Below are 26,817 nucleotides of genomic sequence, written 5' to 3'. Positions count from 1 at the left end.
CACCTCCGGCCACCGGAAGCTTTGGCGTGTGTTGGGGATGGCAGAGCGAGTAAAGCGCTTGCCACACGAGCAAGAGAGCCCGAGTCAGAGTCCCAGATACACTGTAAAAGTGCAGCACAGCAGGGCGTGGCTGGAGGAATGGGGACAGGCAGATCCAGGGCTCCCTGCCCAGCCAGTCTCCCCAAATTAATGGACTCCGGTTCTAGTCAGAAAAGCAGAGCAGAAAACAATAAAAGATGCCCACCGTTAACCTCTCACACATAGGCAAGCACAATCATACATATGCACGTGTAACGCACATACACTATCCACATACCAAAGATCACTTCCTGCTATGTTCTGCAGCTGGGGCCTCTGGTGACTTCAGCTGTAAACACAGCCCTCAGTGAGCCCAGGCTGGAGGAAAGAGGGCAGTCCCCAGCCTCAGAGTACTAGAGGCTGAGTATCCTCACAGTGGTTAGCAGAGCCCCTAGTCACACCAGCACTGACACTAAATTCCCGTATGACCCTAGAGCCCATTCTGCTCTTAGGGACTGTTTGCCACTCTTAACATGGGACTTCAGTGAGTCTGTAGCTCTGTAAGTTTCCAACTGTTCTTGTACAAATGCTGTCTCCCAAAACATCAGGAACTCGCGTAGGTGCCCAGGCAGGTAAGGGAACACGTGGTTGTCACCCCAGCCCTCTGGAGGTGCAGGCAGAAGGTTCGGGAATTTGAGCTCATCCCTGGCTGCATAGGGACCTGGAAGAATCCCTGGGCTCCATGAGACCCTGCCTCAAAAATCAAACAGAAATGGGGCAGTGGTTAAAAGCACCTGCTGCTCTAAACACGGGACCTGAATTCAGTTGCTATCACTGGGGTCAGGCAACTTACAACTGCCTGTAACTCCAGTTCCAGGGAACCCAATATCTCTGCAGGCACTTGAGCACGAGTATACACTCACACTCACTTTAAAAAAAAATTCAAAACCTCTCAAACTCCCTTTATAGTCTATGATTCATGTCCAGTGGGGTCAAATCTGATTCCCACTGAGAGAGTTCCCATGCCTGGCATACAGTAGGTATTCAATAAATGCTCCACTCCACAGGTCCAGAAGGAAGACAAGTGGGTGGAGGCCAGGTCTGTGAGGTGTCCTGAAGGGAACTGACTCACTCTTAGTCAAAGACAGCTGCCTGCCCTAGAATGTTCAAAGTTCACCCGATCAAGGTTTTCGTCCTGTAGATGGGGAAACTAAGGCCAGAAAAGGGACCAGGGGGGGTCACATGTCTGGGGCTGGGAGCAAGACGCCAGGCTCTCTGCCCAGAGGTCAAGGCCCTCCCTTTAGCCTGAAGTTCTTGGAACAATGGGATGGACCAGTCACATCCGTCTAGAGGCTGACTGGAACCACGCCCAGAGTGGCCTTGGAGATGTAAGGCAAGGCAGCTGGGACAGCTCTCTGCTGGCTTGGCTAAGCCTGGGTCTGCTACCTGGAGAGTGGGCTCGCACTCCTATCCACTTGTCAGGGAGTGCGCCTCTGACAAGCACTCCCCTCGGGAGGAAATCCAGGGTCAAGAGGAAAAGGCAGCAGATGTAATCATCTCCCTTGACACTTACTGTCCACAGAGAGGAGTCTTGGTGCCAGCATGGAGTCCGTATCAAATTTATTTTAAGAACTGGGTTCCAGTCCTGTGGGGGGTGGGTAAGAGCTGGCTGGTGGGTGGTAATCTACAGAAAGGCAGCCACCCTTGGTGCTTCCTGCTGAGGGAGGACAGGAAGCTCTGTCCCACAGAGGAGGGCTGTGGCCGGGGAGTCAGGAGCAGCAGGAGATGCAGTAGACCCTGTGGAGTTGACACAGGAGTCAGCTAGTTGGTGTCACATGGCTGAGTGGTTCTCAAACTGAGGGGACGCCTCCAGCGGGAGGTGGGGACAGATTCACTCTCAGAACAGGAGCACTGCATTCTGGGGAAGGTTAAAGGACATGCTAATTAAAACATGCATAACAAACGTGCCAATGTTAGAAGAGCAAAAACTTGATCTCGGAGGGAACAAGGCCAGGCACAGGAGCAGGACCTGGGCTCTTGAGGGTGCTTTGGTGACACCTTCCTCTTCAGCACTAACCAGAGCAATGGGAGTCAGGCCTGTTCTCAGTAGGGAAAAGGGCTTGTACACTGGTCAGGAAGTCTCTGCCTACAAAACTCAGGGAGGTTCTACAGGCCCCGCCTTGCTTAAACATAGGTCACTGAGCCCTGCATTTGGAAAATGAGAATGCAGAATCCAACTTGTAGTGTTCTGCAATCCTCAAGAGAGTGGGGACTCTGGCGAATCCAAGATGCCCAGTCCCTAGGTCAAGAGAAGAGTAAAATCCCCCAGTATTCAGTAATGCACACTTACTGCTGTGTGTGTGTGGGAGGGGCGTGTTTTATATTTTATGTGAGTGGGTGTTTTGCCTGCATGCGTGCCTGTGCTAAGGGGCCATGGAAGTAGAGGATACTGGCTTCCTTGGGGCAGCTGGGAATCAAACCTGAGTGCTCTGTACAAGACCTTGTCTATACACACCTTTTACTTTCACAAACTTGTGTCCTCTGAACAAGACCTTCTTTGTATAACTCTTTTACTTTCTACATTGACACGGCCGCGGCACATGTGTGAGGTTTATGGACTCTGGGCATCAGGCTTGGCCGCAAGCACCTTTCCCTGTGGAGCCATCTCACCAGCTCATATAGACTTGGTGTTCATTTGCAGGGCCTCAAACTGCCAGGCCTTCTTCTGCCTCAACCTCCCAAACGCCGGGCACAGACCATTAGGCTGACTCGTCCCCTTCTGTGTCCCCAGGTGGAAGAGCAGCTGCTGCACCTCCAGAAGAAACTGAAATGCATGGAGGACAGGCACTCGGAGGACCTAACAGACATGAAGAAGACGCTAGAGCACACGGAGAATAAAGTCTCCTAGGTAAGGCGGGCTTTGAGGGAAGACCAGAAGTCCGCAGGCCAGCGGGGCCTACGTCAGCCATCCCCTGATCCCCACCCCACCCCCGTCCAGTGCTGACGTCACGGCCGGCCGGGGTGACCTCATGGGCCCGGCAGCAGGGCCGGGGGGCGGGGAGAGGCGGGGGCGGCCCCGGCGTGGCCAAGGCTGGCGGGCCCGGGCGCGGCCGCCCAGCTGTCGCAGGAGCCCAGCGGAGCGAGTGAGCTATGGCCGGCCTCAACTCACTGGATGCGGTGAAGCGCAAGATCCAGGCCCTGCAGCAGCAGGCGGACGACGCGGAGGATCGCGCGCAGGGCCTGCAGCGCGAGTTGGACGGCGAGCGCGAGCGGCGCGAGAAAGTGAGAGCCCGGCCCCCGCGCCGTCCGCCGCGACCCCCGCCCGATCCCACTTTTGGTCCCGCGCGCTCTCGGGGCCGGCGCCGCGCTCCCTCGCGCCCTCTTTTCTTCCCAGCTCCCCCTCCCTCCGTCCGTCCTCCGCCTTGATCATCCCCACCCTTGGACCTCGGAGCCCCGTACGCTGGCGAGGCAGGGACTGGGGGCTGCGGGGCACAGTCCTGCGGGGCTCTCCCGAGTGGTGGGGCAGATGCCGTGCTTCCATTGTCTGCGGCTGGACCACGGTGGGGGCGGGGGCGGCGCGCGCTTTTGCTTCTTCGCGCCTGAACTTTCCCGGCGCGTCCCTAGGGTGCGGCCCGGACACGTCCGCTGAGGACGCGGTGGGGGCAGGAGAATTTGGACGCTGGCCTGCAGGACACCCACCACCACCACCCCTGGTGTCTCCTAGCCCCAGAGAATACCCACTAGGGGGCCTATCCACCGCCGATGACGGAGCGCCCGCTGTATGCTCCTTCCCTGAGAGTCCGGGGACCCCGGTGCGTGAATAGTTCAGAAAGAGGAAGGGCCTCCGCGCCTCCTCTTCATCCCTAGGTCCAGCCCGGGGCCAGAGACGGGTCTGGGTTCTAACCCCAGCTCTGGCACCCACAAGGCATTAGATTCATGCCTCCCAAGAGTCGGCTAGAGGTGGGTGGAAAGACAAGACTGGGGAGAGGCATTCCAGACGTTTCCGGGCTCGGAGAGCCCCTAGCCCGAGTAGTCAAGCGGCGTTTGCTAGCGAAAGAGACTCACAGACAAGGGAGGGGTGTTCTGCGATCGCCCAGGTCCCCTAAAGCCGTAGTGTGGGAACTCAGGGCGGGGACCCTAGAAACTGAAAGGCCAGGTGGAGTTGGCAGCGCAGGCACCACCTGGACACCTCCCAAGGCTGCCTGGGCGACAGCCTGGCCTGGGTGGAAGCCTCAAGGAGCGCTCGGGCTGGAGGAAGCCTCAGGACCCAGCAGAAGCTCTGCATAGTAGCTGTTATGGCTTTTCAGACGCCCGTCCCACCCTAGACATCTCCAAAATGGCCTCGAGACTCCAGCCAAGCCAGGAATTTGGCGGCCCAAGGGTGGGGTGCGGGGGATGCCTTTTGGAAAACTTTGGGGCTTGTTTAAAAGTTCGTGTGGCAAAGCATGCTTCTTTTGATTGTAGAAAGACATCTCAAGTTGATTCCGGGCCAGAAGCACCCAGACCAGAAATGGGGTTGGGGTGTGTGTGGCTGATTTCTGGGCCTGTGTCCCAACAGCTGGTTTCATTTAGATTTTTGTGTGATTAACCGATGTCTTCCTGTTGCTTGGCCACAAGTATCTAGCAAGCCTCTTTTACCTTATAAGGGAAACCCTTTGTAGCCCGTGGAAGGCTTTGATTGCAGGAAGGGGAGGAGCTCAAGATGTTCGTGTGTGTGTGTGTGTGTGTGTGTGTGTGTGTGTGTGTGTGTGTGTGTGTTCTTTCGATTTTAAACAGTTGAAAATATGCCAAGATTGAAAGTGCCTCATCAGTCCTAAGTTCTTTTCCTTTTCTTTGAGACTACTCATGAATAAGGAAATTCAGTGAGACTATGAAAGTGATGACGGCTGCACTGGGTGTGGCCTCGCGACCCTGCAGCCCAGGCTACTTTAGAGACTGGGGCTGTCACTGAATGGTGGGATGCGTGCTTAACGTGCACAATGCCCTAGGTCCCTTCTCCAGGACAGGGTGAGCTGAAGTAGAGCGTGCACTTGAGAGGTTGAGGCAGGGGAATCAGAAGTTAGGGCCAGACTATGTAGTTGGAGGCCAACAGGGCTTCATGAAACCACAACTCAGAAAACAACCGAAAGCTCCAATGACTGCAGATGGGTACAAGGTTCTTTTTAGGAAAATGGCAAAAGTTAACAAATTAGATAGTGGTCCTGATGACATACTTTTACTAAATATAGTAAAACCTGAGGTGGGTGGGGCGGGGGCCAATCCACCCCATTTGTTGCATGTGATAGGTACTGAGGTTCAAGACATAAAAAAAGAGGCACCCGTGGGCCACGGAGATGGTTCAGCTGAGTAGAGAGGTGCTCGACACTAAGGCCGACGACCTGAGTTAGATCCCCAGGACCCACACTGTGGGAGGAGAGACCTCAGACACACAGGCACATATTGGTGCTGGGGGAGGGTGGTCACAGATCACAAACTTGGGGTGGGGGGTCCTCTGTATATTGACAGACAACCTGGCCTTGTCCTTTTACGTTCCCTGCTGTAGAAGCTGAGGTGGAGAGGCCTTGACTCCCACTGGGTTTTATAGCTGTCCCCATGTAGTGGTTGTCCCTGAAAAGAAGCCGGGAGGATGACTTCCTCTGTGTCTCCTCAGGGACCCACACTCTGTTTTAAATGTGTGTGCTGGGAATCTCACGTTGTCCTTATGCTGGGTAGCAATGGTCTGACCCACTAAGCCAGCTCCTCAGCTCCCCTTCTTCCTGGTAGTTTGACAGAGATCTTGCTATATAATAGTTCAGGCTAACCTGAAATTCCTCATCCTTTGGCTTCAATCTCCTGGAGCTGGGACCATCGGCAATGTGTCACCATGCCCTGCTAGTTGAGTCTCATGTGACCAACTGTCCGTGCTCTTTCTCGAGGGTGGCCACCTCTGGATGACAGAAGGGAGTCACCCCTTGGTAACAGAGCCCTAAGCCACTATACAGAGCCACTGCACTGGTGGGCCTCCTTGTCCCCACCTTACAGGTGGGGGAGACGTGAAGATAAGACAGTATCAGGGTCGGTGGGGGAGCTGGAGAGATGGCTCAGCATGTAAGAACACTGACTACTCTTCCAAAGGTCCTGAGTTCAAATCCCAGCACCCACATGGTGGCTTACAACCATCCATAAAGAGATCTGACGCCCTCTTCTGGTGTCTGAAAACAGCTACAGTGTCCTTACATATAATAAATAAATAAATCTTTAAAGAAAAAAAAAAAGGCCGGGCAGTGGTGGCGCACGCCTGTAATCCCAGCACTCTGAGAGGCAGAGGCAGGTGGATTTCTGAGTTCAAGGCCAGCCTGGTCTACAGAGTAAATTCCAGGACAGCCAGGGCTATACAGAGAAACCCTGTCGAAAAGACAAAAAACAAACAAATAAACAAGATAGTATCAGGGTCGGCAGTCTGCTCCGCTGTTCAGGTGTGTGCGTTCCAGAGGGGCTGGGCATCCAGAGGGGCTGGGTGTCAGCACTCAGGGACACTGAGGGAGGAGGATCCCTGAGTGCCGGTGATTGGAGACCAGTCTGGTCAATGCACCAGGCCCTATGTCACAGAGTCATAATTGTTTTAATCAAATTTAAATCCAAATGAGTATGACTTCCCGTGAGCCTGGGCCCCTCGGTGGGTGGGTTGCTGGGTGGGTTGCGGCTGGATGGTCACGAGGGTGGGCGTGGGGAGCTGCTGCTTGGCAGCTTGCCTCTTCTTAATCTGGGTGTGTATCTGACTTTCCAGGCTGAAGGAGATGCGGCTGCCCTCAACCGCCGCATCCAGCTCCTGGAGGAGGAGCTGGACCGGGCTCAGGAGCAGCTGGCCACAGCCCTGCAGAATCTGGAGGAGGCGGAGAAGGCTGCTGATGAGAGTGAGAGGTAGGGTGCTTCTGACCTGTGCAAGACTGGGGGTGGGGCGAGGTGTGGTGGTGCATACCTGTGGGTTCACTGCTGAGGCCAACCTGGGCTACATGAAACCATTCCTGACTTTAAAAAGATGTGTGTGGTCGCCCGGTGGTGGTGGTGGTGGCGCACGTCTTTAATCCCAGCACTTGGGAGGCAGAGGCAGGCGGATTTCTGAGTTCGAGGCCAGCCTGGTCTCACAAAGTGAGTTCCAGGACAGCCAGAGAAACCCTGTCTCAAAAAAAAAAAAAAGAGAAGTGCTTAAATGTCCACTAGAAAAGCCAGTGTGATTACACAGGAGGACTCGGGTTTGCTGACTGACAACCTCCGGGTTCGGTGGGAGATCCCGTCTCAAGGGAACAAGTCAGAGAGCGGCAGAGCTGGACACCTGACATCCTCCTCTGGTCTCTGTATGCACATAAACAAGTGCACATAGACATGGCTGGATGGGAAGACAGTTCATGATGGTACTAATGACCTTGGAGCTGAAGGGATTTGAAGATCTGTTTGTTTTTAATCCAATTCCCTTTTCTATTTTATTTTGTTTGAGGCAGGGTCTGCCCATGTAGTGCTGGGATGACAGACGCTTCACCATGTGCCCTGCTTGGTTTTCTTTATGATAGCCTAGGAGGGAACTTTCCAGTAGACAGAGAAAAGCAAAAATGTGCAGGCATGGGACCAGGGCCTCGGTGTGTTGCTGCTTTCTGGGGAAGCCCTGGCTGTCTCTTGCCCACTCTAGAGACAATCAAGTTTCCAGGCGATATGAAGAAAAGTGGAAGTAAAGATAGACCGCGCGGCGTGGCTGTGTAGACTTTACCCAAGGACCCGGGAGACAGAAGCAGGGCCATGTGCCTACTCTGCCGCTCCCATTGTTTGGCTCGCTTTAAGCCTTCGGATGATAACAGCTATGTTTTGAGGACAATGCATAACCAACCATCACTGTGTTCATAGCTGACTGCTGCCCCATGATGTCTGTGCAGCATTTGGCCTTCCCTCGGGAGCTCTATCCCTGTCCCCAGGAATAAGCGGCTGGCTCTAGCAAGTCTTGACTTGGAGAGCTGAGGGGCCATGTATTTTATATTTTCCCTTTCTTAGCTTGCTGTGCTTGTTTAAAATGCTCTTCATAAGACTTAAGCAGAGAACAAAAGCTATGATGGGCATTTCTGAGACTTCCTTTGTCTCTTTACCTTAGCCTGAGGCAGACTCTTCAGACAAAGGCAAAAAGTAGCCACATTCTTCTCCAAAATATCACAAAAACAGTCTTTAGGCCACATATTGAAATTCTCCACTGAAACCTCTTGGGCCAGGACCCCACAATTCAAATCACTCTCAGCAACAAAGTCTTCCATAGTTCTACTAGGTTGGCCCACTAAGCCCCCTTTAAAGTATTCCACCGATTTCCAAATCCAAAGTCCCCAAAATCCACATTCTTCCGAACAAAAGCATGGTCAGGCCTATCAGCAATTCCCCAGTCCCAGTACCAACTTCTGTCTTACTTCGAGTTTTACTGCTGTGAGCAGGCACCATGACCAAGGCAACTCTTACAAGGACAACATTTAATTGGGGCTGGCTTACAGAGGGTCAGTCCCTTATCCACAAGGCAGGAGCATGGCAGCATCCAGGCAGGTATGGTGCAGGAAGAGCTAAGAGTTCTACATCTTCACCTGAAGACTGGTAGTGGAAGACTCGATTCCAGACAGCTGGAATAAGGGTCTTAAAGCCCATGCTCATAGTGACACACCTACTCCAGCAAGGCCACACCTCCAAATATTGCCCCTCCCTGGGCCAAGCCTACAAACCGTCACAACTGGTTTCAGGTTGTGCTGCTGTGAATAGGCACTGGACAGCAACTAGGGGTGTGATGTGACTCAGCAGCAAGTACCTGCATTGTGTGTGTGTGTGTGTGTGTGTGTGTGTGTGTGTGTAGAGAGAGAGAGATCCTATAGCAATTATAGAACCCTGGATCTATACTGTGTACTAGAAGCAATTTAGTTGGGCTGTGGAGGTGTGGTCCCTTTGCTACCAAGTCTTCTGACCTGAGTTCAATCCCTGATTTCCACATGGTAGAAGGAGACGAGCAAATCCTGCAAGTTGTCTTCTGACCCTCATCTCTGCCCTGGCATGTGTACACTTACACACACACACACACAGTACCCATGTTGAGCAGCTCACAGCAGCCTATAACTTCAGCTCCAGGAATTAAGAATACCTCTGACCTCTGTGGGCAACCTACACTCAAACACACACACACACACACACACACAATTAGAAATAATAAAAATACTAAAAAATAAAAACAATGGCCAGTGAGATTGCTCAGTGGGTAAAGGTGCTCATTGTCAAGTGTGACAGCCTGAGTTCAGTAGGTGCCTGGGACCCACACTGGAGAAAACCAGCCCCTGCAGGTAGGTTCCGCCCTCCACACAATGTGCTTGGGCACATGCACTCATGCACAAATAAATGTATAATAATAATAATAATAAATCAGGTGTTGCTTCCTATTCCACATTTTTAATAACATGTGTCATCAAGCCTTGTGCCTAGCTTCTTTCTTTGAATCTTGGGTGCCATCTCTCTGGTGCCCCTTTCTGTTCTAATCCATATATATAACTCTGCCAGAGCAGGCTTTACTCTGAGGCAGCTGGCTGTTCTGCCTGCCTGAGGACATCCTTCTTTCTGACCTGGGTGGACATATGTGTCCTTCTCTGAAGTGCTCAGGGCAGAAAGTACTTAGGAGTTTGGGGATTTCTAGATTTGGGGACATTTGCATATATATTGTGAGCTATCTTAAAGGTGGGTCAGAATCTAAATAGGGAGTTCACGTGCATCCTGCGTCCCTTGAGCACGGCCCGAGGGACCGTTCACGTGTTTCTAGTGTGCCCTCCTTTGCACAGTGGCCTGCCATTTAAGGAATTCTGCATCTCTGCTGTGACTGTGCTCGCAGGTTCAGGTTGTGGGTGGGCTTTAGAAGTATAACTCTCGATTCAGTCTCACACAGCACTGGATGACATAAAGGTTTTGAAAGCCAGGCATGGTGGTGCGTGCCTTTCACCCCAGTAATAAAACCAAAAGATAAAGTCCTCCATCACTTTGGCGCAGGTTCCTGCTGCTCAGGCCGCGCCTGCCTTTCCTGGATCCTTTGTTCCCCAGCTTGTCCATTCTGGTTCCGTCCTGGCTCTGGAAGCTTCCAGGAATTCCCCTCCCCCACAGCATAAACATCCCACCATCCTGCCCGTGTGTTCTTTCACTGGTTTTTGGTTGGTTGCTTGCTTGCTTGCTTGGTTTGGAGAGATTTTTTTTTCTTTGTTTTTGTATTTTAATACAAAGTCTCCCTTTATAACCCTTGAGAGCTGGGACTAGAGGTGTGTTCACACACAGTGCAGCTCTGACTTTACCGTTTCCTTTCTTGTTGTTATATTGAGACCAGATCCTGTTATATAGCCCTGGCTCACCTGGTCTCAAAGGCCTGTCTCAGTCTCCCCAGTGCTGAGAAGACAGACGTAGAGAGCATTCATCCGCTCGGCCCCTCCAGTTCTCTCCATACCGCAGCTGAGCTCTGGAAAAGCCTCTGCTCCCTCTCAGCTCCTGCACGGGGTTCCTCAGCATCCCTGTAGGTGTGGCTGCACAGGCCACAGTGACTGCTGATCCTCAGGCTGGGAGGAATACAAAACAGGGGTGCACCCTCAGGGACTAGCCCAACTCTGCTCCTGAGCCTTTCTATAACCTTAACCTTTCTCTGCCTCAGTTTCTTTAGTTGTAAACTGGGAATAGTAGACCCACAACATGGTCTGATTGTGAAAGCTGCGGTATTTGCTAGTGTCTGGAGTCCACGGTCGTGGTGGCGATGGACGCCTGTCATTAGTGATCCTGAATGCCCGGGCTAAATAACAAAGTCCTGTTTTCTAAGACCTAAAAAAGGGGTTGTGGGGTGGGTAGGGTTGAAGCTCTGTTGATAAGAATGTTTGCCTGGCATCCACAACGCTGGGTCCAATTCTCAATACCACATAAACCTGTGACCCCAGCGCTGAGGAAGAAGCAGCAAGAGGGTCAGGAGTTCAAAGCTATCCTTGACTGCACAGTGAGTTTGAGACCAGCCTGGACGATAGGAGTCTTGCTGCAGGAGCATGAGAACCTGAGTTAGTATCCCGCACTCACATAAAAGCTATGCATGGCAGGGGACCTGCAATCCCAGCACTGCAGAGGCCAAGGGGTCCCTGGGGCTCCATGACTAGCCAGTCTGTGGGGAACAGCAGGCTCTGGGTTCAGTGAGAGACCTGTCTCACAGATACCACAAGCTGGACAGAAGGCTCCGAAGTTAACACTTGCTTTCTTGCAGAGGACCTGGGTTCAGTTCTCAGCATCCAGATGGGTCCTCAATGGAATGAATACAGAAGTTGACAATGGGTCTTTATCCTTGCCCGGGCGTTGGGTGGGTGCGTTTGAGGACCTTGCTGTGATACCCACTCCATCCCACTTGCAGAGGCATGAAGGTGATAGAGAACCGAGCGATGAAAGACGAGGAAAAGATGGAGATCCTGGAGATGCAGCTCAAAGAAGCCAAGCACATCACCGACGAGGCTGACCGCAAGTACGAGGAGGTGAGTTGGCCTATGGGATGGATGCAGGAAGTGGGAGGAAGTGGCTCTTCTGATAGGAACCCGTCGGAAGCCCACGTTCAAGAAGATTTCCTCTGTGGGAACATCTGTGTTTCCAGACACAGCCACATGGCTAGGGTGGGATGGGTATCAGAGCAAAGTATGGCGGCCTTGTCTGAGCTGCTGGAGGCCCTCATCAGCTCACTCTGCTTGTCCCGTAAGTAAGCTGGAGGTAGACCAGTTGGATTAAGCTGCGGGTCATGACTGCCAGCCTGACTCTGCTGTCCTTTTTTTTTTTAAGTCTTCATGGATATAGAATGTCCCACTATCTCAGACTGACTAGAATTCCCGTTGCCCAGGCTAGCCATGAACTCTTGACTGCCCACTGCCTCAGCTTTCCAAATGCTGGGATTACAGGTATGAACCACTAAGCCTGGCTGTCTTGTTTTTGGTTTTCCAATATATATTTGTTTCGTTTTTATTTTTTCTGAGAAAGGTTCTCCTGTATTAAAGGCTGTTCTCCCTATATAGAAAATAATGTAAGGATGGCCTTGAACTCCTGACTCTTGCCTCCCTCCCCAAAGTACTGGGATTACAGACATGAACAAGCTGGCTGAATTTTGTTTTTAGAGAAAGGGTCCCCACTTTCTTATAAAGAAAAAGTAGCTTCCCGTTCTTTTTTATATAGCCTGGGGTAACCTTTAATTCCCAATTCTCCTGCCTCTGTCTCCCAAATGCTGTGATTATAGGTCACCATGCCTAGTTTTGATTTGGTTTTGAGACTGGGCCTCGCAAACACAAGGAAGGACACATGTCGTCACCACAGCGTGTCGTCACCACAGCGGCCTCCCGAACTCCTTCCCTTCGAGGCTAAGTGACTCAGCTCCACCTTCTCCTCAGGCCTGGGACCTGAGAGGTTCCATCTCTTGCAGGTTCCAGAGTTCTTAGATTTGGAGGACCAGCATATCTGTAGGGATGCACGGGAGTGGGGATGGGCCTCAGTCGGGTCCTCTGTCTTTGTAGGTGGCTCGTAAGTTGGTCATCCTGGAGGGTGAGCTGAAGAGAACAGAGGAGCGGGCGGAGGTGTCTGAACTGTAAGTGACAGAACAGGCCTGAACTGTTCGTCTGGCTTCAGGCTGCGGAGGGACGGCGGGCGGTGCTGGCTGGGAACTGCTTGTGGCTGGGACGGCCTCTGCTCCAGAGCTTGAGGATTCCGAGTTCAGGGCTCTTCCCACCTCCTAACAGAACCGCTCAGCGGCGGATGGATGGTTCTTAGTGACAAGGGAAACTTTGCTGCATCCTTTCCCCACCAAGATACTGGGCAACGGGGTTGAGACCCCAGGACAGCGTAGAGACCCCGTTTCCTTCGCTCAGGGAAGGCTACTGCTAGGCTTGACTGTCTTTCTTTTCTTTCTTTGTTGTTGTTTGGTTTTGTTTATTTGTTTTGTTCTTTGGGTGTTTTGTTTTGATTTGAGACTGGGTCCCTTGTAGCTTGGAAGGTCTGATCCTCCTGCCTCTGATTCCTGGAAGAACAAGCATACACTACCACACTGAGTTATTTAAATTCTTGTTTTTCACAAGAATTTTATTTATATATTTATAAACACACACATTATACTTTAATTACAACGCACCTTCCTTTTTTCCTTCTCCACTGACCCCATCAGGAGTATACCCCTCCTAACTTTGATTTCTTCTTGTGTTACCCACTGAAGTTATTTGGTGTCTATATTATTAGCATGAGAATGAAGAGGGTTTTTTTTTTTTTTTTTACCTGAGCAAGGCAACTTGCTGAGTAGTTACACCACTGAGAAATGTATCTCCTCCTCCCCCAGAGGCCATTAACTGCCGATAGCTGCCCGGGGAGGGCTCCTCCACGGTGGAATGTGGACAGGCCCCATTTCCTGCCGGTCTTAGGTAGGCGGTCACCGCTGAGGTGTGCCCATGGTGCAGTAGAGCCGTGCGGCGTCCGGTGCAGAAGATGGCGTCTCCTAGCTCCGCTGCCCGTTCACAGGGGGCTCTTGCTCTTCAGCCCTCCCATCCTCTCACTGCTCCTTGCTGGCTGTTTTGAAATGTTTGAGACAGAGTTTTGCTGTATAGCCAGGTTGTCCTGGAACTCGGAGTCTTCCTTCCTGCCTCCGCTTTGCACATCACCCAGGCCTTTGGTCGTCACAGAATGCTGTCTGCAGGGGGCAGCTACCCCACAGGTGTTTCGGGACACGCCTTCTGAGGTTGCTGTTGGTACCTGACACGATCCCGTGGAGACAGCTCAGCTAGAATGTCACAGGTCCCAGCAAACAAAACAGCTCTGTGCCTTGGCCTTGGACCAAGGATTTAGCTCCACAGAGAGCCCTGCAGGGCTGGGAGCTCCCTGGTTTCACACATGCATTCTAGGCTTGCTTCCTGGAGTGTCCTGTGAACTCGGACGGCCATCTCCCACCCTTGTCTTATTTGTACACCTTCCTGAGAGAACAACCAGTCACGGATTTCACAAGTCCCTGTTGCCTCATCCCTGGCAGATGCCCAGGTTGCTTTCCAAACCCTCCGTCTGCCTTCCTGCCCCGCTCCTGCCTGTGCCCCGCAGGAGAGGATGTGATAAGCTTCCAGCAGTGGGGAGTGGGAAGGTGGGGAGGGACAGTGGACTTGCGGGAAGGGAGGGAATTGCCTACATTACAGCAAACGTTTTGTTTTGGTGCAGAAAGTGTGGTGACCTGGAGGAAGAGCTCAGGAATGTAACTAACAATCTGAAATCACTGGAGGCCGCTTCTGAGAAGGTGGGACTGAGGGGCACTTGCTACATTTTATTCTGTTCTCAGTCCACTGACCTGGCTGCCCAGGTATTGCGTGCAGGCTTCTGTTAGTGGGGGCTGTATTGAGGCTGAGTCTCTCACCGGAAGCGCATCTATTTGACTAGTCTAGTTAGCCAGCTTGTTCCAGGAATCTCATCTCCACAGAGGGAGCCACACCCATCCAGCTTTTATGTGGGTGTTGGGGTCCCCGATGCCAGGCAAATGCTTCACTCACTGAATCACCTCCCCAGCTCCTTCTTCCTACCCCGAAGTATTTATTTCACATGTGTAAGTGCTTTGCCAGCATGTATGTCTGCCCTGCAGGGCAGGGTGTCAGAGCCCCTGGCACTGAACAAATGGTCGTGGGCCTCCGTATGGGTACTGGGTCCTGAACCCCGGCCCTCTGTAAAAACAACAAAAGCCCTTAACCTCTGAGGCGCCTCTCCAGCCTCTCTGCCTCCTTTAAGAGCTGCCTCTGGGTTTGTTTTCCCATAGTATTCTGAAAAGGAGGATAAATATGAAGAAGAAATCAAGCTTCTGTCTGACAAGCTGAAGGAGGTGAGTGACCACACCCAGCTACGCCTCCATTTTGAGGGCTAATCAAGCCCCTCACTAAGCCGGGTGGTGACTTTTCTTCCCTAGGCCGAGACCCGAGCTGAGTTTGCAGAAAGGACAGTTTCTAAACTGGAGAAGACAATTGACGACCTGGAAGGTAGGAATCTCCACTTTCCTGAGTGACATATGAAAGTCGAGTGAGGAGGTCTGTGGAGGGACAGAGCTGGGCTTTGTTTGCAGAGTGAGGTCTTCAGAATTCTCACAGAGATGCATTGCATATTTTAAATGCCTTCAGTGCTTGCTGGCCTCTTTCCCAGAAGCAAGGCTTATCTTAGTGTGAGGAAAGAGAAGAAAGGGGCTGTGGGGCCTCAGTCCCCCAGGTACACAACCCAGCACTCCTTGAAGTAACTATGTTATTCTCCATGATAGAGCACGGAAATTCCAGACGCTTGGGGTTGGGATCCTCCAGGATGTCTCATCCAGGAAAGGAAACTCCTTCTTCACATCTTTATCCATATAAGGGAAAATGCTCCATTCCAAAGGGTGACCTATAGCCAGGTGTTTAAGCCATCAGTAGTCATCCTGGGCCCAAGGGTGATGATGGTTGTGGGAGTTTTTTTATCTTGAGATAGGGTCTTATACTATAAACCAGGCTAGCCCTGCCTCTGCCTCCCAAGTGTGGGATTAAAGGTGTGTGCCACCACGCCCGGCTCATCACGCCCGGCTCACCATCATTCCAAGGGCTCAGCCGTTCAGAAGCTCAGACCTGTTTGTTTGACATGGGGCTCAACTTTGTCTTGATTTACGGTGTTTTCTCACTATTCTGTTTGTCTCTGCTCTTCCATCTCAACCCTCCTATTTCAACCCCCTTCCTGGGGACACCACCCTCTAGACAGAGTGCCCAAAAGCTCAGGTAAATAGCTATCAGCAAGGATATGAACCATCCCTCAGTGACAAGACCTCTGAGGGCAGCGGTGTCACCTTAGCTCCTAGCCATCTCCAGGTGAACTGGCTCTGGTGCCTAGGAGCTTCAGGAAGCCCACCTTCTGGTGTAACGTTAGCCTTTTCCCCGTGTGTCTGAACCTGACTAGAATGACAACAGGCCATCTTTATCTTCTATCCTTGCCACCTCGTCTTTGAGCTGGAATCGGGTGCCTTTTGGCCATGGCCAGGATGAAGGGCGGGCAGTTGGCTCTAGCAGATTTAAACTCTCTTTACCAAAAGAAAAATGAGGCCACGTGGTCCTTTTCTAAAATAAGGAAACAAAAGCCAGTCTGTCATGATTCCTCAAGCACAGCACTGCTAACCAGGATGGCAGCGCAGTCACTGTTTCTAATGGAGTGTCTGAAATTGAGTTAGCAAATGAAAGGAGGCCCCCTTGACCTCTGTGACCTATAGCCTGTGACCAGGCCATCAATTCCGTGGTTGCTTGCATTCTTACGTGACATTTACCCCAACCCATTTTGTAAGCTGGACAGTGGTTACGCACACCATTAATACCAACACTTGGGAGGCAAGGGCAGGTGGATCTGAGTTCAAGAACAGCCTGGTCTACAGAGGGCGTTGCTAGGGAGAAATGCTGGGGGTGAGCATTTTGTAAACCCTGCCCTACACACCTTGTTTTGCATATTCCCTGGGACAGATCACTGGCCTTATTGGGGGAGGGAGGTGGGGATTGTTTTTGTTTGCTCAGTATTTCCCTGAGAAATTTCCAGACTCGAATAGCCTCCACCCTTTGAAATAACCATCCCTTCCTGTCTGTTTAATCATTCTACTGGAGTCCTACAAGAGTTCAGCCCTCCCTAGTGTCTGAGTTGTTGAGAGTCTCAAGGATAGGGAGTACTTTGGGGGTTGGGGATGAGACTTTCACTTCAGATTTAACAGCGTGCTGGAGAGGCCTGGATTGGCCACCTGGGTTGCATCTCACCTCCACACTGGAACTATGCAACACTGAGCGTGCCACGTAGCTTTTCTGTAAAACAAAGTGCACTCTGGAGCATTGCGTAAGAACAAGGAGCATCGGCTCACAAGAGCATCCAGTCAACGTGTCTTCACACGGCCGGGTACTGGTGGCGCACGCCTTTAATCCCAGCTCTTGGGAGGCTGGCAGATTTCTGAGTTCGAGGCCAGCCTGGTCTACAGAGTGAGTTCCAGGACAGCCAGGGCTACACAGAGAAACCCTGTCTCAAAAAAACAAATAAAAAAAAAACAAAAACAAAAACAAAAAACCAAGTCTTCACACAGCCAGGTCACAGTAGTTTGTTGCATGAAGGCTTCTGAAAATTTCCAGGTTGATCTTATCAGTTTATTAGGCCATTTGCTTTCTTCCAGAATTTTAATGACTCTTGGCCTTGTCTTTTATCAGCTAACACTCAGACAAACCAGTTTCCCCTCACGCTTGGTCATTCAGAGCTCCTAATGGCTTTTAAAAATTGTAGTATTTATTTGGTGATGTAAAGCGCGTGCGCACGGGCACACACAATTAAGGACAACTCGAAGGGATCAAGTTTCTCCTTCTACTACGTGGGTCCTGGGGATGGAACTCAGATCTTCAGGCTTGGCTGCAGGAACCTTAACCTGATTTGCCATCTCACAAACTGCCCTTTTCTTTTCATTTTAATCAGCACAGTTATTGAATAGTTTTCCTGCAGTCTTAGCTTGCAATCTTGTACTATTTACCTGGGATTTGACTCCATTGCCAGGGGTACCCTTACAGTGAATACTGTATGCCTGGAATTATAATAGCCACCCACAGTTACTCTAGAGGAAAAACAGGTGACAGGATTTTCCATTCTCCTAACAGATGCACTAAGTCATCTATCTGCATCTAACCGCAGTCTTTTATGTATATAGCACCTCCTGAGCTCTGAAGCATGTCTCAGTCCTCATAAGGCGTCCATCAATCACACATACTGGTCGTGTTCTCCCCACCTCACAGATGGGCAGACTTAAGACCTAGGAAGCTTAAATGCTTCACTCTAGTGATACCTTAAGGCTTCAGTCCAACTGCTCTGGCTCACAGATGGCTGGATTTTTTTAGAAAAGAAAAACACAGTAAGTTGAATTTCACCAAGCAGAAAAGTTTATTTTTGTATAGTACATTTTATTTGTACTATACAAATGAGATTTGTTAAAATTTTATTTGTAGTTTATGTTTGTTGGGGAGGTGCACGTGTGCCATGGTTCATGTGTAGAGGTGAGAAAACAGATTGTAGGAATCTGTTCTCTTCCCACTGTGTGAATCCCAGGGATAAAACTGATTATCAGGCCTGGCAGCAAGTGCTTTTTCTTGATGACCAGACCCAGGATTTTTCTTTGGGTTGAGGTGGCATTGAGACAAGGTCACATACAGCCCAGACTGGTCTTGAATTGACCATAGCCCAGGATGACCTCTACCTCCTGATCCTCCTGCCTCCTTCCAGGTGCTAGAGTGTTGAGTATTCATCACAAAGCCAGACTGTTTCTGGACATTTGTTTTTGTTTTTGAGACATGATCTGGTGAGATCACAGCTCGGGCTAGCCTGGAGCTTGCTGGTAGACCTGGAGCTTGCTGGTAGACCTGGAGCTTGCTGGTAGACCTGGAGCTTGCTGGTAGACCTGGAGCTTGCTGGTAGGCCTGGAGCTTGCTAGTAGACCTGGAGCTTGCTGGTAGGCCTGGAGCTTGCTGGTAGACCTGGAGCTTGCTGGTAGGCCTGGAGCTTGCTGGTAGACCTGGAGCTTGCTGGTAGACCTGGAGCTTGCTAGTAGACCTGGAGCTTGCTGGTAGGCCTGGAGCTTGCTGGTAGGCCTGGAGCTTGCTGGTAGACCTGGAGCTTGCTGGTAGACCTGGAGCTTGCTGGTAGACCTGGAGCTTGCTGGTAGACCTGGAGCTTGCTGGTAGGCCTGGAGCTTGCTGGTAGACCTGGCTGGTCATCTCCCTCCTGAGTGCTAGGATTCAAATGGTGCACCAGCCTGATATCCCATAACTATCTTATTTGCTCTTTGAGCCCTATAACTGCATGGTATTCTGTGTGATTCTTAGGTGTGACTTTCATTGTCACAGCTTGAGGTGCCCTATTTCCCTTCTCTTAACAAAGATACTTATTAATTCATTTTCCCTCCCTGTCTTAATCTTTACCAGAAAAACTTGCCCAGGCCAAAGAAGAGAATGTGGGCTTACATCAGACACTGGACCAGACGCTAAACGAACTTAACTGTATATAAACTAAACCAGAAGAGTCCTGTTTTAACACCAACTCCACTCCAGAGGGTGTACTCTGTCTTCCTGTTTTGTAAGAATTTCTACTTATTACCATGTCGCCACCTTGCTGGAAATGCCAAGCAGAAAATGAATTTATGACCAAATATTTTGTGTTAGACAAGCTATGAGCACCAGTTAAGTTTATTTCTTTCCCTTTCCATTCAGATGGCACCAACTTCTTTGGTTATTCTTATTCTTAAATTGCATTTATTCCTAAAATAGGCAGGGAATTTCACAGAGTATATTTGCTTAAGGCTGAGGGCGTTTAGTTCTTGGGAATTAGTCAACCCCCAACCCCACACTTCGAAGCACAGGCTCAAGTATCTAATCATAGCTGGTTGCTGTTGGGGAAGTTATTTGAGGCTAGGGGTTGTCACAAGAAAACATGTAGAAATTTCCACCCAGAGCAAAAATTAACAGTCTACTATGGGAAGTCATAAAGCACAACTAGATGAGCCTGATCATACTGGGTCTGCTCCACAGTCCCCGTGAAGAACACATTTCCTTTAAGCATTCCAAGCGAGAATGCTGGGGTGATCATTGTTGCCCATGTGTCTTCTGACTGAGCTCTAGTGCTGTTCCATGCACATGTCCCTTTGCTCCAGAATTGTTGAGGAGCAGGTGTCTTATTCCAGGACTTTTCTGCTGTGGTGTATAATGATATGCTCGGCAGGGACTATGGCAGAGTCCAACCCTTTTCATCAGGGCTACAGTGAGACTCAGTACACTGAGCATCTTTCTAATACCACGTGTTGGGCAACAAAAGGTCTCTCCAGCAGCAAAGTAGTGACAGAAAAATTGGCTTAACTTCATCTCCATTGTTCAGGGAACAACAAATGGAAGCTTGACTTTGCCAAGACTTGAATTCCTTCGGGAATGACACTAATAAAAGACCAAGAACTCCTGACTGAACTGGATGTGGAGTGCTCTGTAGGCTGCACATTCTTTTTTTGGCTTTGTAGTTTTGCTTTCCCAGTTAACATCTCACACTGAAACATTCCACATTCCCCAGCAGTGTGGGGCCAACTCAAGTTTACAGTCGTGACTGAAAGTCACCTGCTTCTAGCTTATCTAAAGCCTGCCCCTCACTCCTATTTATTAAGCATCACACTACCAGGGAGATGAACGTTGAGCAAACTGTGCAATTGATAAAATCTACTCTTTAGGTTCTTGCGATTGTATCATATATAATAGTATCACTTTTCTACATTTTGGTCAAATAAATTTTTGCATAAATAATGTGTATGGATTTTTTGTTGTTTTAAATACAGCATTTATTATGTTTCTACCAGAAAACCTATCTTTTATTTTAAAGTTTCACTATGAGATAAATACAAAATAAATATCATTATCATTAGTGGATTGATGTATGTATAGCTATATATAGTTTTTCTTTGTAATAAAATACCTTTTTACCCCAAAGGAGAAGAAAGCACATTATAATTCCAAAGGAATAATTTATGTTAAAAAAAAAAGTCCAATTTCTTTTGGCCTAGATTTGAGGTTCCTTTAATTCCAAGTAACAAGGAGATTAACAATCAGTGCTGGACCCTTACCTCTTACCATATATTCTAATAGCATTATATTAAACTTAAACAAACCATGGTAACTCTAATAAAACGAGGAAGTTAATCAGACCTGTATATCTGATGAACAAATGTGGAAATGTCATATAATTAGGAAATCACTTGTACAATGTGAACTCTCTTTCCCTTTATGAAACTCTTTTGAATATGTTCCAGGACACTTGCAAATAAATTGTAAATTTAGATGATATTCCAATTACAATATTAAATAGTAAGATCTTCAGGTAGGGATGTCTAAGACATACTGCTGTTCTGCACTGATGTTATTTTCTGAAGACTACAACTCTTGCCTCTTTGGGTGAGTTGGTGACTGTGTATGCAAATCAGGCTCTATTTTCCTTCTAAGCGTTCCTTTACTAACTTTTCCAGAGAGAAGAGATGCTCATCTGCATCTTCTGGCACAAGTTTCCTAACAGAATCTGCAAGTTCAAAAAGATATTCTGTATTTCTTCCACTTGGACCAGCTGCATTAAAAATTTGTTCAGCAATGTCTTCCAGAGGTGCAGGGCCAGGATAGTTAGGATTGTCACGTGTGCCAGTGTAGAGCAAAACACTGAATGGTTCTGTTGTAGAATCTTTCGGATAAAAAGTAACTGTTGTAGTTCTGTAGCCACCTTTCTCTGAAGTCAAGGTATGTTTTTACTTCCTCTTTTCCTACTGGTAGTTTGTAAGCGACACCCCATACACTGTCCCCAGGATCTTCAACAAGGGTTACAACAGGTTACAGGTCCCTGTATCAAGGGACCCTGTGGTGCTCAGTGCTACCCTGCCAGAAGCACTGGCTGTAGTTTGTGACATAACTAAGCAGCTTGTCCTGGTAGGGGAAGTCCACCTTCCAGATGGGGGACCCATAACCAAACACCCACATCTTTCTGAACTTTAACGGGCACCCAGACTTCAGAACGAGACAGGGTTTCTCTGTGTAGCCCTGGCTATCCTGGAACTCACCCTGTAGACTAGGCTGGCCTCAAACTCAGAAATCCACCTGCTTCTGCCTCCCAAGTACTGGGATTACAGGCGTGCGCCACCACTGCCTGGCAAGCATACACATTCTCATCTCTTTCCTATTCCTACCTCCATCCATACCATTCTCTCATTTTGGTTTTGCTTTGCTACACTTAATTAGATATGGCTGTCTGTGACTGTGAGTTTGGAACATTCACTGGAGCCTGGCAGGATTCAACTGGCAGGTACACAACTGCAAACAGTGACTACTCCACTTTTTCTGAATCTATCATCAAACTAGTTCTGAAGGATGGGGCCCCCAAACCCCTCCTCTATCAACACCTAGCCATTGATTGAACAATTTTGGATCAAATGTTAGACTGTAAAGGTGACTGTGCCAAGAGCTCAGCAAGTAGCTTCCTTTTTGCCTTACACTGACTTCATGATACAGAGATAGTAATCTCCATACTCCAATCAGGTTAGGAGCACATGGCCTCTGTTACTCAGAATGTCTGGCCCTTTGTGACTCCTAATCCTTCCTAAACTAGAATGAGCCAAATGGGAAAGATTTTAATAGATGGTGCAATGGTTCTCAGTGAGTGGTGACCCCTCTGGGATTAAACAACCGTTCCACATGGGTTACAGATCAGATATTGACAGTACAATTCATAACAGCAAAATCAGCTATACAGTAGCAATGAAAATAATTTTATGGTTGGGGGTCACATTAGGAAGGTTGAGAACCACTGAGATGGTAGGAGAAAGATTTATGCTGTTAGGAGAAGGCCTGCTAGAACAGGCTTTTCCTGCACTGTACACACAAGCCAAGCAGAAAATAGAAGAGTGAAAGGGAGGCTGGATCCACATGGTAAAGACAAACTTAACTTGGTCAGAAATGGAAGTACACAGCGGTATCAGGAAACTGGTTAACATCTATTTCCAAAAATACTATGGCTGACTGGTTTTAGAGGCAGGAAGGCAAGGAGAGTAAATATTACTGAACCAGTATAGGGCCTGGCAGGATGGCTCAGGGTGAAAGTGCTTTCTATGCAAGACTGACCACCAGATTTGGATTCCTACCTTGGGAGGTGAGAACCAACTTCCAAAAGATGTCTTTTCAGGGCTAGAGAGACGGCTCAACAGTGAAAATCACTTGCTGCTCCTGCACAGACCTGGGTTTGGTTCCCAGCACCAATACTGAGCAACTTGCAACCACCTGTAACTCCAGTTTCAGAGAATCCAACAACTACTTCTGGCCTCAAAAGGGCAGTTGTGTTTAATACACATACACATAAGCAGGTGTACACATTAGAAATAAAAGTTGTCCTCTGGGCTCCATACATTCACCATGGCATGCATGCACCTCTGTTCACACGAGCCTATCTGGGACAGCAGTTGTTAGAAACAGGAAGTGACTTCCCGTTTGGCTATGCGATAGGGACGTGGAGCAAGAGCCTGTCTGTCACTATAGTTTCACTACCACAGTTGCTTTGGTGTTTTGCTTCAAAATCTTACCTTAAAGAGACGAGTAAGGGCCGGGCGGTGATGGTGCACGCCTTTAATCCCAGCACTCTCGGAGGCAGAGGCAGGTGGATTTCTGAGTTCCAGGCCAGCCTGGTCTACAGAATGAGTTCCAGGACAGCCAGGGCTATACAGAGAAACCCTGTCTTAAAAAAAAAAAAAACAAATCCAAAAAACCAAAACAACAAAAAAAGACCCTGTCTCAAAAGAGAAACAAAAGCTTTCAAAACATTAATGCAAAGTGCAAAACATTTTTAAACCAAATATAATTAAGAGCTCCCCTATTCCAAGTGGACACCAAGCTTAGATTGTAAAGACAATGTCCTCAAATTGCATAATCCTCTCCTACCTCTCATAGCGATACTACCACATCAAAGTTTCTTGTTTCCCTCATTCCACAAGGTTGGATTCTAACTAAACTCAGTTGTGCCTCAGAACTTAAGTGACAGCTTTATTTAATACTACAATGGGAGAATTGGAGCCAATGAGGCTAATCTCTGGTGTGACGATTGATGAGTGGAAACTTTTCCCAGTATCCCTGGTGAGGACTTAGATCAGGTTTGGCAAGCTTTGACAGACTCTAAGAAGGCTGAAATACGAAGGGTCCAGTGTTTGCTGACTTGTCCCAGTCTTAAGGGGTCCCCCAGGATATTAGATAACCATTAAGAATGAGCACACCAGAGTGGACTCTAAAGTGGTCAGGGAAGAGTGTGATGATGTGACTGTGGTGATGTTAATAGATCTAAATGATTTAAAACCAGGATGTGGGCTAGGAGGACAGCATAGTAATGCACTTGCTGTGCAAGCATGAGTACCAGAGTTCAATCTTTAACTTCATGTGAAAAAGCCAGGCATGGTGGTCTGCATCTGTGAACCCAGCACTAGGGAGACGCAGACAGGGGCTGTCTAAAGTTCTGTGACCAGCCAGTTTACCCTAATTGGCAAGCTTCAATTAAGTGAGAGATTCTGACTCAAACCATAAGGTGGAGACTGATTGAGGAAGACACCTGACTAAGTCAACCGCTAGCCTACACACACACACACACACACACACACACACACACGCCAGAAAAAGACAGATACAGACAAAATCAGGACATGAGATTATAAAAAGTGTCAAAAATTATTTCAGCTTCACTTATAATTTAAGACAAGTTAGTCCGGATAATGACCAGAAAGCAATTAAACACAGCCAATGGATGGGTAATTTATTTTTTTAACACTATTTGTGCCGGGCGGTGGTGGTGCACGCCTGTAATCCCAGCACTGTGGGAGGCAGAGGCAGGCGGATTTCTGAGTTCGAGGCCAACCTGGTCTACAGAGTGAGTTCCAGGACAGCCAGGGCTACACAGAGAAACCCTGTCTCGAAAATAAATAAATAAATAAATAAATCCAAAAAAAACACTATTTGCTCATTTATTTTGTGTGCGTATGGGTCTGGGTACATGGTGCATGTCATTAGCATGTTTATAGAGGTCAGAAAACAACTTATAGAAATTTAGCCTCTTCTGCCACTTAAGAGGTTTTTTTTTTCCCTTTAGTATATTTACTAAAAATACTGATGGTGAGGGCGAGGGTGAGGTGAGACCAGCATGGCCACATACATGAATAAGTTCTGAATGGAGGAGACCGCATGCTCACGAATCTTCTGCTTTATCTTCTGTGGGTCCAGTTTCAGCCTGCCAACCTCGGTCCTCAACATCAAAGCTTTACCGCAGCAGGTTATTGGCGCTGTGCCCTCCCCTCCCTTCCACATTCCCTTGTCCTGAACCCTACCACATAGAGCTTAAGAAACTATTTCAAGTTCTCATTGCTAATCTTGAGATTCACAGGAGAAAACCAATTCTACCATTTTGTGTCAAATTTGAAACAAGCTTTAATAAATATTAAATACTGGCGAAAAGATGGACTTTGGCCAGGACGATTGCCAGAAATCTCCCAGCTGAGAATGGCCCCAGCCACGTGTTACCGGGGCTTATAAGGACAAAACTATAAGCCACCATACTTTCAATGAGGTGTTTGTTCTTTTCCAAGAACTATAACTCCTGGCATTCCACAGGAAGTTACCTGATTCCTGGGGCAGGAGGTGTTTACAGGTTAATTATGAGTATTACAATTACATTTGGTGACAAGCACCTTTAATCCACAGAGCCATCTCACTTACCCCTGGATGAAAAATTTAGAATTATCGCCATGAAGATGTTAAAAACCACAGGAAAAGTCATCCAGAAAACGACAATCAGATGGAAAGAATCTTGCAGAACACCAATATTGAACTACAAGAATCTACAGGTGCTGGGCGTGGTGGCGCACACCTGTAATCCCAGCCCTCTGGGAGGCAGAGACAGGCAGATTTCTGAGTTCGAGGCCAGCCTGGTCTACAGAGTGAGTTCCAGGACAGCTAGGGCTACACAGAGAAACCTTGTCTCAAAAAAACAAAACAAAACAAAACAAAAACAACAACAAAAAAAAGAATCTACAGATGCCGGGCGTGGTGGTGATGATTCAATAGAGAAGCAACTCACTTGAAGAGAGTACCAAGAAAAAAGAATTTTCAGAGGCAGTCAAGAAGCAACTACGACAGATGCTGAGGCCTAGAAATTGGGCATCAGTTCTGATGGAAACTTCCCCAGCAGAGGAGATAATATAATAACCTAAATAAAACTAAAAGGAGGAAAGACACAGTCCAGCTTCCTGAATGTCCTTAGGTGAATCTCTGCCTTTCTAATATTCCAGAGTATCCTAAAAGTTTCTATCTAAAACTACCTCTGAGAAACAAGAAACCATAGATGAAATCTTAAGTCCCTCCCTAAGGACCACCCAAAGAACACTAACTGCCTTAATGCCTGGCCCTAACCCCTATGCCCTCTACAGTGTAAAAACCCCAAGCTCTGGACTTGAAAACCCACCAGGGGCTGGTGAGATGGTTCAGTGGTTAAGAGCACTGACTGTTCTTCTGAAGGTCAGGAGTTCAAATCCCAGCAACCACATGGCAGCTCACGACCATCTATAAGGATCCAATGCCCTCTTCTGGTGTGACTGAAGACAGCTACAGTGTACTTACATATGATAATAAATAAATCTTTGGGAAAAAAAAAAAGCCGGGCGGTGGTGGCGCAAACCTTTAATCCCAGCACTTGGGAGGCAGAGGCATTTCTGAGTTTGAGGCCAGCCTTGTCTACAGAGTGAGTTCCAGGACAGCCAGGGTTACACAGAGAAACCCTGTCTCGAAGAAAAAAAAAAGAAAGAAAACTCACCAATCCCCAACCTAGAAAGTTTCACCCTGTAAAACTTTCCAACTCTGCCCAACAAAGCCATATAAACCCTGTCTCCTGCTCTGTCCTTTGCTGCCTCTCTCCAGAGCAGGGGCAGCCATCTTCTGGGTTCTTGTCTCCCAATATATCTCCTGTGTGAGGTTTATTGTGCAGAGGAACTTTGCAGTATCCCTTGGCTCTCAACTGCCAGGATATACGTTTCCCTTCAGAGCTGGGGAAATATTCCCCAGCCAAAGCAGAGCTGTCACACTTCCACTGGGGAAGCCTTTCCCCTCGGAGCTGTAACACACAAATCCTAGTCAGTACTCGGTGGTGGTCTGCCGATCAGCACCAATGCACTTTGCCTGGCATGCACAAGGTCTCTTTGTT

The 26,817-nt window shown here is 48.8% G+C and overlaps 1 protein-coding gene, 2 long non-coding RNA genes and 1 pseudogene across 4 annotated transcripts; 1 reads left to right on the top strand and 3 right to left on the bottom strand.

The window, feature by feature from the left end:
* Nucleotides 1-1,156: 1,156 nt before the first annotated feature.
* Nucleotides 1,157-3,732, bottom strand: LOC127668359 (uncharacterized). Of its 2 annotated transcripts, none has more exons than XR_007974093.1 (3): nucleotides 3,455-3,732; nucleotides 2,534-2,875; nucleotides 1,157-1,936 (listed from the first exon to the last, which is right to left on the bottom strand). It is a non-coding gene; the product is annotated as an uncharacterized LOC127668359 (long non-coding RNA). The 2 variants fall into 2 exon arrangements; XR_007974094.1 differs by having other exon boundaries at nucleotides 2,689-2,875.
* On the top strand, nucleotides 3,076-20,360 carry Tpm4 (tropomyosin 4). Its single transcript, XM_052161892.1, has 8 exons — nucleotides 3,076-3,300; nucleotides 6,785-6,918; nucleotides 11,423-11,540; nucleotides 12,561-12,631; nucleotides 14,236-14,311; nucleotides 14,822-14,884; nucleotides 14,969-15,038; nucleotides 19,002-20,360. The coding sequence occupies exons 1-8, from the start codon at nucleotides 3,169-3,171 to the stop codon at nucleotides 19,082-19,084; spliced, it is 747 nt and encodes a 248-aa protein (XP_052017852.1). The 5' UTR covers nucleotides 3,076-3,168; the 3' UTR covers nucleotides 19,085-20,360.
* LOC127668358 (uncharacterized) lies at nucleotides 18,332-18,776 on the bottom strand. Its single transcript, XR_007974092.1, has 3 exons — nucleotides 18,688-18,776; nucleotides 18,517-18,611; nucleotides 18,332-18,478 (listed from the first exon to the last, which is right to left on the bottom strand). It is a non-coding gene; the product is annotated as an uncharacterized LOC127668358 (long non-coding RNA).
* A 580-nt stretch (nucleotides 20,361-20,940) lies between the features above and the next one.
* LOC127668357 (putative glutathione-specific gamma-glutamylcyclotransferase 2) lies at nucleotides 20,941-21,938 on the bottom strand (annotated as a pseudogene).
* Nucleotides 21,939-26,817: the final 4,879 nt, after the last annotated feature.

The sequence above is a fragment of the Apodemus sylvaticus genome, chromosome 18 (assembly GCF_947179515.1).
Source record: "Apodemus sylvaticus chromosome 18, mApoSyl1.1, whole genome shotgun sequence".
Classification (NCBI taxonomy): Eukaryota; Metazoa; Chordata; class Mammalia; order Rodentia; family Muridae; genus Apodemus; species Apodemus sylvaticus.
Note: the sequence above shows the minus strand (reverse complement) of the source record. Positions and strands in the feature narration are given on the sequence as shown.

Excerpts from the sequence above, each read along its gene's own strand:
- Tpm4 (XM_052161892.1), top strand. The coding sequence starts at position 3,169 with ATGGCCGGCCTCAACTCACTGGATGCGGTGAAGCGCAAGATCCAGGCC. Across the intron at positions 14,312-14,821 it reads TGGAGGCCGCTTCTGAGAAG|TATTCTGAAAAGGAGGATAA; the intron begins GTGGGACTGAGG and ends GTTTTCCCATAG. Across the intron at positions 14,885-14,968 it reads TGTCTGACAAGCTGAAGGAG|GCCGAGACCCGAGCTGAGTT; the intron begins GTGAGTGACCAC and ends TTTCTTCCCTAG.